Source organism: Sapajus apella, unplaced genomic scaffold, assembly GCF_009761245.1.
Source record: "Sapajus apella isolate SASKATOON/1434 unplaced genomic scaffold, GSC_monkey_1.0 scaffold97, whole genome shotgun sequence".
Classification (NCBI taxonomy): Eukaryota; Metazoa; Chordata; class Mammalia; order Primates; family Cebidae; genus Sapajus; species Sapajus apella.
The window spans coordinates 6,267,950-6,278,808 of record NW_022437037.1 but is presented as its reverse complement, the minus strand read 5'-3'; the positions used below and the strand labels follow the sequence as shown (position 1 = coordinate 6,278,808).

Below are 10,859 nucleotides of genomic sequence, written 5' to 3'. Positions count from 1 at the left end.
AATTACAGGCGCCCGCCACCACGCCTAGCTAATTTTTTGTATTTTTAGTAGAGACGGAGTTTCACTATGTTGCCTAGGCCTCCCAAATAGCTGGGATTATAGGCGCCCGCCACGCCTAGCTAATTTTTTGTATTTTTAGTAGAGATGGAGTTTCACTCTGTTGCCTAGGCTAGTCACTAACCCCTGGCTTCAAGCAATCATCCCACATCAGCCTCCCAAAGAGCTGGGCTAATAGGAATGAGCCACTGTATCTGGCCCTCTTCCTTTTTTTCAGATTCTCAAATAATACATGCTGAGGGTAGAAACTGTTGAAAAGCATAGAAAACTGCGAGAAAGCAAGCAAAAGCACTAATAATCCCACCCTTCAAAGACCGTCACATCCAGTTTGCCATTACTTCTTGATTGTTTGCACCTATACCACCTGCCTTACAAAGTTCCCACGAGAGTCCTGTCTTTTTTTTTTTTCTTCTTCTTGGTCTTGGCCTCTTTCAAGTTGGTAGGGAATGTAAAAGACACCCCCCTCCACCTACAGACTCATCAGGGACATTTCTGGACATATGTATATATACTGTGTTGTAACAAAAATGTCTTGTATATCTTAATTTTTTGCAGCCAAGATCAGGAGCTGTGCATTGCATTTAGTCGTTACAGCTCTTTAGTGTCTTATAACATTTTTTCAATATTAGCGCAAACCAAACCTGGCCAAGTGTAGAAATATGTTAGTAAATTTCCCCAATATGCACTTGTAAAATACGACCTGTGGGAGCTGCACATCGGCCCCCCCCACCTGCAGCTTCACATTGACTTCGCCGTGTCCCACATGTACAAGTTTTTCTTTCCTCTTTAGGTCAAGCTTTAGCCACCTCTGGAGTACTCGGTGACCTTAGAGCAAGGGTGTGCCCACTGGTCATTATCAGGGCTCAGCATGAATGCTTGAAGAGGCAGTTTATAAAGATGGCAAAACAAAGAAAAATAAATGAGAAAGCATTGATGGGGACCTGTTGAAGAGGGCCACCTGCCCAGCCTGCCTCCTGGCCACTCTTGTGCTCTCAGCTTTGTCTCTCTGACTTGTCTGCCCAGACTGAGGTTTCCCCAGGTGTGAAGCTAGGAATGGTGAGGTTTCTAGGTTAATACCTGGAGCAGAGTGTGCGGGCCAAGCAAATGCAGCATGTGGGTGTGCCACCAGCTTCACTGGACCCCAGAGTGTCATCTTCAGAGTTCCAGATGGTTCTCGTGAAAGAGAAGGATGAACACTTTGACTGCTGAGAAACAATTATGGGATGTTGTCCTTCCACCAGGGCCAAACCACAGGCTGGACATTGATGAGACGTGGAGCAAGGTTCTTCACAAGAGTGAGCAAGGCCCACTCTGACCCATCCGTGTTCTTTTACTGAAGCCACTTTTTTTTTTTTTTTCTGAGACAGAGTCTCACTCTGTTGCCCAGGCTGGAGTGCAGTGCTGCGATCTTGGCTGACTGTAGGCTCTGCCTCCCAGATTCAAGCGACTCTTCTGCCTCAGCCTCCAAGTAGCTGGGATTACAGGAGAGCGCCACCACGTCCAGCTAGTTTTTATATATTTAGTAGAGACCGGGTTTCACCATGTTCACCAGGCTGATCTCAAACTCCTTGACCTCAGGTGATCTGCCCACCTCGGCCTCCCAAAGTGCTGGGATTACAGGCGTGAGCCACCGTACCTAGCCTAAAGGCACACATTTTTATATCTCAGATACCTGGGGTTAAAATGTGACCTATATAAGACTGGCCAGAATAAAAGAGGAATGTGGAAGAAAATGCCAGGGGAAAACCAGGCATCTCTGTAGGCACAGCTTCCACGCCCCAGAACACCCTAAGCTGGGAGACACATCTTGGGCACCCCCGGCCGTCCCACCTTCCCCTTTGTGGGGAATATCCTCTCCCACACTTCAGCCGGCAGCTTAGGCTCAATGCTGCAAGCCTCAGCTCACCATCCCATTCCAGAAGCCTCCCAACCTTTAGACAAGGCCAGACCCCCTGCTTGTGCTCCTGGTACTTTTCTGGGCTTCCTCTCTCTCCATGCTGCCGTGATTATTTGTTTTAAATTCTGTCTCAAAAAAAAAAAGACAGGCACAGTGGCTATAATCCTAACACTTTGGGAGGCCAAGGTGGAAGGATCACATGAGTCAGGAGTCAAGACCAGCCTGAACAACATAGTGAGACCTTATCTCTACAACATGGACAGAATTACCCAGGCATGGTGGCTTGAGCCTGTAGTCCTCACTACTTGGGAGACTAAGATAGGAGGATGGCCTGAGCCCAGGAGGTCACTCCAGCCTGGGCTACAGAGGGAGACCCTTCTCAAAAAAACATACATAAATTCTGTCTCCTGCTAGACTGAACCCTCAGGGACAAGAGGCTATGTCTGCTTGGTTCACAGCTCCTTCTTAGTGCCAAGCAAAGGGTCCCGTGGTGAGTCGGTCCTTGGAGAAGACTTGGGGAGCAGCCTCAAGAACAATGCAGCTTTCTCCCCCATTCTGCTTGCCCCTTTGCTCCTCCTCTCCCTAAATGCTGACTGTGCGGTGGGCCTTGGCAGAGAGTGGCTGAGACCATCAATCAAATAGTTTAATGGATCCTTTTTGTTTTCCAAGCGGAATCTCTTCCGTGTACAGATGGGGCATGCGAGGCAGCAGGAAATGTCCTGTGTATGGCCACACAGCCAATCCGTAGCAGAGCTGAGGATCCAGTCCATAGTGATGCAGCTGCCATCGGGGCAGGCTTGTTCAGGGAGCAGTTTCGAGCGCGTGCACAGACCAGCACTGCCTTGGCCTCCAGGCCTCAGGAGCCAGGGCCAGTTTGACACTTGCAACACAAACCACTTCTCCCCGCAGGGCCCCAAAGTCACCAGATGCCCTGGAGTCGGCTCAGTCAGAGGAGGAAGTGGACGAACTGTCCCTCATCGACCACAGTGAAATTATGTCCAGGCTGACGCTCAAGCAGGAGGTGAGCACTTCCCAGGCTGGGATTTGGCAGCCTGGCCCCACAGAGGAGAGCACGTGGGGCTGAGGGGAATGTGATCCTGTCACAAGCAGAACAACCCCAGGAGGCTTTGAGACCAAGTCTCTCAATGCCCCTGCTGGGCCTCTGGGCTGTGGGCTCTGGAGGGGTAGGTTCCAGGGTAAGCTCCTTCTGATGCTTCTAGAAAGTGATCTTACACAGGTCAAGTTCTGTAGCCCCAGATGCCAGAACTGAGCGGGTGGGGATGGAACCCATGTAAATGCTCTGCAGACAGCCTGCCTACGGTCAGCCCTCACTAATTGGGAACTTTTTCTGTTGTTGAAAAAATAGCCCCACTGTAGCTTCAGCCTGGGAGACACCAGCTGGTGTCTCCCTGGGAGGCCAAGGCAGGGGAATGGCTTGAGTCCAGAAGTTCAAGACCAGCCTGGGCAACATAGCAAGACCCAGCTCTTAAAAAAAAAAAAAAAAAAAAAAGAATAGAAAATTCAGGCCTGAATGCTGTGGATTACCTGGTACTATGCCTTGCCTGTAGAACCTTGTTGGTGAAAACAGGGCCCAAACCTGTGACAGTGAAGAGGAAGCTGGACCGAGAGTGCCCTGCCTTTTCCTCCTGCATGCAGTTCTAGAAGTGCAAAGAACAGCTTCATAAAGCAGCCTTGGCCTGCACCAGGAAGCAACTGTTTTGGGGCTTTGATTTGATGACACATGGACAAAAGGGCAGATAGCACCTTGCACTCCCGGGCAAGGATACACTGGCTCTGGCCGTGGCAGGGAGCAGCCCGGGGAGGTGTCTGCGGCTTGGGCCGTCACACGCAGGCAGGGGAGGTGGTGGTGCTCACACGGCTGGGCCCTCTGCACAGAGAAGTATCATTTCATGATCCTCGCCATGAATTTCTTTCTTAAAATCAGGTCAGAGGCATTGCCCCAACTCCTAAGGGTAAACCCAAGACAATCTCGGACCTCTAGAGTTAGGAGATAAAATACCAAAACCTAAAAATAAAAATGTGGGTGAGTCTCGGAATATGTGCCGCAGCTGAAAGGGCTGGTTCTGTCCAGCATTACAGAGCAGGGAGCATTGAGGGGCTGGGGTGGAAACAGGCCTGAGGTGTTTGTCCTGGACCTCCTTTCCTCGCCCTGGCCACAGCTCTTTTTGGCTCTACACTGGGTGGCAGAAGCCTCTGTTTGCCCACATGGAAGCAAGACTTGCTTCCTAATAGGCAGGTGGGGTTTGGTGGAAGATGTGCAGTGTCAGATGTCGTTGAATATCTCTGTCTCTGTGACGCTGTGCTCTCCTCTAATGAAGGGCCTCATGGAAGAACCTGTGCAATGCAAGTAGCTTCTATTTCCACCTGGGGAAACGGATTTAGATTTAGGGCAGCTTGCTGCAGTTTTGGGGAACATGAGCTTGCTTAGAAATAGTCCTGCGGCTGCCTCGACAGGCACCCTGGGCAAGGCTGAGGACTGTCTTGCCTCCCTCCCCGACCCTATGGAGTCCTACCTCGCCTCTGACTTGTGGTGTGGTGAGCAGGGAAGGATGGATGGTGCTGTGTCCCCTGGCCCAAGTTGTGTGCTCAAAACAGTGACATGTCCTGGTGCCTTGGTGCCTTGGTGCCAGGGCAGCTTCCAGGCCGGGCAGCTTCCAGGCCATCCAGCTCCCAGACACGGTCCGATTTGTGCCTGTCACCAAGCACAAGGCGAGGTTGGAGGGTGCCCCTGGCATTGCAGCTCAACCACACTGCTCCTGGGCCAAGGAGCACAGGAGAGGGGACTTGGGGTCCCTGCAGTACCGCATCTTTGTCATCTCATTCCTGCCTGTTTCTTCCTAAACTGACTCTCTGAAGGCCATACTCTGCCTCATACCTTCCTGGGCTGTTTTCGTTACAGGGTGACGACGGGCCAGACGTCCGCGGGGGATCTGGGGACATCTTATTGGTCCATGCTACTGAGACTGACAGGAAAGGTAGGGCGCCTTCACTGCAGCGGCCTTTGTCTGTGTCAGTGAGCTCACTAGATGGCTGGTCTTGCTCTGGGTGCCACTCGGCCTCCCAGCACTATCTTGTCCCCTCCTGGCAGCCAGCCCTGAGTAGGGTCTGATCAGCAGTCCTGGTACGCCTGAGTCAGAGCAGGGAGAGCCCACCTTGGGAGACAAGTAGATCATGTTCAACCCCGGGCGTGCGTGGCGTCCATCCTCCACTGGACGTCTTGAATGATGGCATGTCACCCAGTACTACTAAACTTAAGATAACATGCAGGTACCTTTTGATTCCTTTCCTGACTGCTGAGTCACTCTGTTATTCCAGACTATTAGACCGGACTTCACTCACATACTCCACTAGGAAATTCTGGAAAGTTTGTTCTGTCCAGAACCTTCCATTCCACAGCAGCAGCATCACTTTCACAACACAGCTGCCCCATCCCACTGCGTGTTCAGTGTGGTGACTGAGAGGACTAGAAAAGCGGGGAACGTCCCCTAATCCCTAAAATGTCCTGCCAGGTGGACTCAGAGCTGCCATTCCCAGTCATGTTCTGGAAAGGAGGTGCCAGTGACCTGGTAGGGTGTGGCCACAGCACCCTTCGCTGCCTATCCTCGAAGGGCCAGCGCCACCAGCCGGCCAGCTTCTCCACATACTGCTTCTCTTTTTACATTAAAAAAAAATTATTTAGGGCCTGGCACGGTGGCTCACACCATAATCCCAGCACTTTGGGAGGCCAAGGCGGGCAGATCACGAGGTCAGGAGTTCAAGACTAGCCTGACCAACATGGTGAAATGCTGTCTCTACTAAAAATGCAAAAGTTAGCTGGGCATGGTGGCAGGTGCCTGTAATCCCAGCTACTCAGGAGGCTGAGGCAGGAGTCTCTTGAACCCAGGAGGCGGAGGTTGCAGTGAGCCGAGATGGCGGCATTGCACTCCAGCCTAGGTGACAGAGTGAGACTCCATCTCAAAAAAAAAAAAAAAAAAAAAAATTATTTAAAAGATGATGTAAGAGCAATGGTGAGGTAAATTGTGGAGGGAATGAAAACACCCCCACCTTGAAACCCAAGCCCAGCCTGTTTCATTTCTGTAAAGGACTCTGTCCCTGTGTTTCCACAACAGGTTTCCCAAAACATGTGACCCAGAATGATTCGAGGAATTTCTGAATTATGAAACTAGTACTAAAAATATGTTTACATTGCAAAAAATTAGAGAAAAAGAAGAGATGGCACTGTCCCACCCTCCCTTCACCGTCCCACCCTCCCTTCACTGTTCCTTCACCCTTGGTGTGTTCCAGCCAGGTCAGGGCCCAGACCTGGTGACACTGCATCCCAGCTGCAGCTGTGCGGTTGCAGGCTTGGAGGGCCCTGGGCTTCTCGGCCTGAGCTGACTCCACTTGGTGAAGGGGGGGTGCGGTGCCCCTTGTGTGGGTTATGTGTGGGAGTGTGAAACCTGCCCAACATGTCAGCGGTGCTGGGGGCGTGATCAGCACCATCCGGAGCACAGCCCTTGCTTGGCTCCTCTGCGGTGTATGCCCCTCTGCGCCTGACACGTGGGGCTCCATCCTCAGCAGGGCACAGGAGCGACGTGCATTTCTTTTTTGTCCAAATTGAAGGGCCGAAATGGGAGCTGGCTTCAGACCTCGGCTCCAAAGGGTGAGCTCCACTGTCCTGTTGGGTACAACCAGCCGCCTGTGCCCAAGGCCAGAGCAGGCCCTGAGACAGGACAGCCCAAGAGGCTTCTGGCTTTTTTTGGAGTCTCACTCTGTTGCCAGGCTGGAATGCAGTGGCACAATCTCAGCTCACTGCATCCTCCACCTCTTGGATTCAAGTAATTCTCCTGCGTCAGCTTCCCGAGTATCTGGGACTACAGGCATGCGCCACCATGCCCAGCTAATTTTTTGTACTTTTAGTAGAGACGGTGTTTCACCATGTTGGTTAGGATGGTCTCGATCTCTTGACCTTGTGATCCTCCCGCCTCGGCCTCTCAAAGTGCTGGGATTACAGGCCTGAGCCACCATGCCTGGCCGGCTTCTGGCCTTTGCTGGCTGGACCTGCTGAGAGGAGGCTCTGTGATGGCAGGTTTGCGTGATTTTATTAGCAGAAGGGTTGGAGGCTGCACAGAATCAAGGTTGTACCTGGGAAGTATTATTGAGGAGAAGCCATGGCTCCACTGGGAGGGGTGAGCCACCTTGTGGCTGGTAACAAAGCTCCTTGGGTGGGTGCTTCCTACAAGCCAGAGACTGCACAAGCAGCACAAGTGGCTGGGAGCCCCGTGGCTCAGGCCTGTGGAGCCCAGCCTGCCGAGCAGGGCTTAGCAGGGAGAGGCCGTGTGGGGGTGCTTTGTGGTCGCACAGCTCTGCTCTCAGGTGTCAGGACCTGCATGGAAGAAGGTCAGGTCAGCCTTGACGTCAGGCCTCAGCTTAGATCATGTCTCTGCCTTGGCAGCTATGTGCCAGGCCTGTCACTTAGCCCCGGAGCTTCTGATTCCTTGGGAGGAAAATGAGGGACAATTTTGGGGCTGACTTTTAGGGCTGTCACAGAGACCAGGTAAGCCAGGGAACACAAAGTGCTCAGGGCTGTATCGAGAGTCGTGTGAACACTAGAGGGGTGGCACTGACTGCCCTTCCCAGAAACCATGCTCTGACCCATCTGCCATAACCCAGGGCACAGCAGATGGGGGAGGGCTCTGGAATTGGGCAGATGTTGGTACAGACCCAGCCACACTGCATGCGGGCTGGGCCACACTTGGCCTCGTGCCTGGGCGCCTCCTCTCTCGGTGGGGTAACAGTCCTTTCTGTCTTCATGGGATTGCTCTGGGCATTGAAGGATGTGGCATGTGTTCAGGGCGTGACCTAGTGCTCACCAGTGAGTCCCACGATGCACCCACAAAGGCCAGTCAACTTGGACCCTTTCTTCCAGAGGCAGGTGTGGGTCTGTGCTGGTCCCATCTCTGCTTCCTTGCCCAGACACTCTTTGAACAAAAATCCAAGCTTGACAGTTAACTGGGTGGGTTTAGGAGCCCAGGAATGAGCCTGAGCATGGTGCAGGTGGGCCCTGCTGTGATTCCCAGCCCTGAGCCTCTCACTGGCCCAGGCTATACCTCTTCAGCCTATCCTTAGGACTCAAAACGTGGAACTTCCCCAGATTTTAGTGATTGGACACTACCGTTTAAAAGTCTGGCCAGGTGCAGCAGCTCACACTGATAATCCCGACACTTAAGGAGGCTGAGTGGGTGAATCACTTGAGGCCAGGAGTTTGAGACCAGCTTGGCCAACATGGTGAAGCCCCGTCTCTACTAAAAATACAAAAATTAGCCAGGTGTGGTGGTGCATGCCTGTAGTCCCAGCTACTCGGGAGGCTGAGGCAGGAAAATCGCTTGAACCCGGGAGGTGGAGGTTGCAGTGAACCAAGATCTCACCACTGTATTCCAGCCTGGGCAATAGAGTGAGACCCTATCTCAAAAAAAAATTTTTTTTTTTGTTTTGTTTTTGTTTTGTTTTTTTTTTTTTTGAGACAGAGTTTCACTCTTGTTACCCAGGCTGGAGTGCAATGGTGCGATCTCGGCTCACCGCAACCTCCACCTCCTAGGTTCAGGCAATTCTCCTGCCTCAGCCTCCTGAGTAGCTGGGATTACAGGCACGCGCCACCATGCCCAGCTAATTTTTTGTATTTTTAGTAGAGACAGGGTTTCACCATGTTGACCAGGTTGGTCTCGATCTCTTGACCTCGTGATCCACCCGCCTCGGCCTCCCAAAGTGCTGGGATTACAGGCTTGAGCCACCGCGCCCAGCCTAAAAAAAAATTTTTTTTAAGTACTGCCTAGGATTTTGTTTCAGGATCCTGCTGACAAGTTTGAACAGATGGATTTTCTTTGTGCCCGTGATGGCTAAGACCCTCCGAAGCCTCAAGCCTTAGGACAGGCATTGCCTCTCAGAGTCTAATCCAGGGGTGGCTTCTACCTGGAACAGGCATGCCGCCAGGTTTTGATGTCTAAGGCAGGCATCACTTATCAGCCTAAGTGCCCTTTTCCACTGGGCTCAGAGTTGGCCTCAGCTCCCACAGCACAGCTCCCCAGGTAGCACATGGGTAGATAGTGCCCATGAGATAAAACCCATTCCTGTTTCCCCTCTCTGCTCTGCCATTCTGCTGTGAGAGATGGACAGAGAGAACATGTGACTTCTCTGGGACATGCAGGCAGAGGCACCAGAGTGAGTTCCCAGGACCTCAGCCCCCTCACCCGTCGCACTCCCTGTGCCGCCGCCTCTGCCTCTCTCAGAGCAAGGACTCAAATCCAGCCCGGCTCCCACCCCCAGCATTCTGCGCCCTGATGAGCAGCTTGCGTTCCTTTTCCCTCCAGATTTGGTGTTGTACTGCGAGGCCTTCCTGACCACCTACAGGACCTTCATCTCCCCAGAGGAGCTCATCAAGAAGCTGCAGTACAGATATCCTTTCCTGTTGACCCACAGCCCCTGCGCCACCAGCCTTTAGGAGAGAGAGGGGCCCTCTTGCCCCTTGGCCCTCATGGGGGAAGCCGAGCAGCATGTTGGGTGGCAGCATGATTGAGGTAGGGACAGGAGCCCCATGCACCAAGGTTCCCACCCCTACCCTCCTGCATTCCAGCTTTGAGCTCAGGCAAGTTCTTCATCTCTAAAAGGGCTGAGTAAAATGATGTGAAAAGGCTGGAACGTAGTTGTGGTCTTTGGATGATTCTAAAAAAGCATTAGGAAGAACAGACATGCCCCAGAATGAGAGGGAGTGAGTGTGCCAGTCCTGCAGAAACCTCCATGGTCCGAGCCTGCAGCTTCTCAGAGCTGAGCTCCAGGGCATTGGGCACAATGGGTTACCAAGACTCAAATAGACAGTTCAGGGCTCAGCACAGCCCCTCCCCCGCAGCAGACCCTGCAGCTGCCACATCCACAACTGGAATGGGTTCCTGTCCCCAGACCTGCCCCATAGGCCCAGCCTCAGTAAATGTCACCCTCTACAGTAATGACTGAGGAGGACCCCAGGGACTTGGAAGGACCCACTTGTAGGGCCCGTTGCCTCTTCAGGTCTGAACCTGCCCGCTGACCTGCAGCTGCTACTCCTGGAGGGCAGCCTGGATCGGCCGCTCCTCGGCCACCTCTTAGCACATGGCCCACGGTTGCCATCTACTGGGCAACCGCCACCACCTGGGGCAGGAAGTCCGAGTCCTCCAGCGCCCCCGCCCCTTCTCGCATGCCTGGAGCCTTCACTGCTTCTCCACTCAGGGTCTCCTGCAGACCTCTTGGCCTCCTGGCCTCCCCTTGTGGTGACTTTAGAACCCCTGATCTATCAAGATGGACATGGACATCTTCCATTGGCGGAACTTTGGGTCCCTGGCAGGGTCTGTCACTCAGAGTGCCTGATCACAGGCCTGACTCAGTGAATAGCTGTCACTCACATGTGTCAAGGATTTGCTGGTCAGGTGCTTTCACCTAGCTCTGTAACCATTTTGTAATACTTGTGTGTGTGTGTGTGTGTCTGTGTGTGTGTGTGTGTGTGTGTGTGTGTAAAATTGCCATATTATACATGGGGCTACTGCTGTATAACTTCCTATTGTGTAATTGAGGAAACTGAGGCTCAGATACGGGAAGGATCTGACCCAAGTGACTGCTTGATGGGAGAGTGGCCATACACCACTTGCCCCCCTGCTGCCAGTACTCAGGCTCTCAGCCTCTGCCCGGCTCAGCCATCATGGAAATGTTGCCGCATCAAAGTCTGGGTGCGGCTGACTGGTGAACCTCCCGTGGTGTGAGCCAAGCCACTGTCCCTGGTACGTTGTTCTGTCCTGAACCCCATGACATGGAAGGTTGTGGATCGCTAGAGAGTGAGGAGGAGAGTGTCGGAGAGGTCTGGAGAGTCACTGGTGAGCTC

General features: G+C 52.8%; 1 protein-coding gene across 18 annotated transcripts in view; it reads left to right on the top strand.

Moving 5' to 3' along the window:
- The window catches only part of RAPGEF1 (Rap guanine nucleotide exchange factor 1), a 154,138-nt gene that overhangs the window by 133,173 nt on the left and 10,106 nt on the right, over positions 1-10,859 (top strand). For all 18 annotated transcript variants that reach the window (XM_032257656.1, XM_032257649.1, XM_032257663.1 and 15 more), the window contains 3 exons: positions 2,864-2,975; positions 4,875-4,950; positions 9,322-9,406. In XM_032257656.1, the coding sequence (XP_032113547.1) occupies positions 2,864-2,975; positions 4,875-4,950; positions 9,322-9,406 (273 nt within the window). The remainder of the gene's footprint in view (positions 1-2,863; positions 2,976-4,874; positions 4,951-9,321; positions 9,407-10,859) is intronic.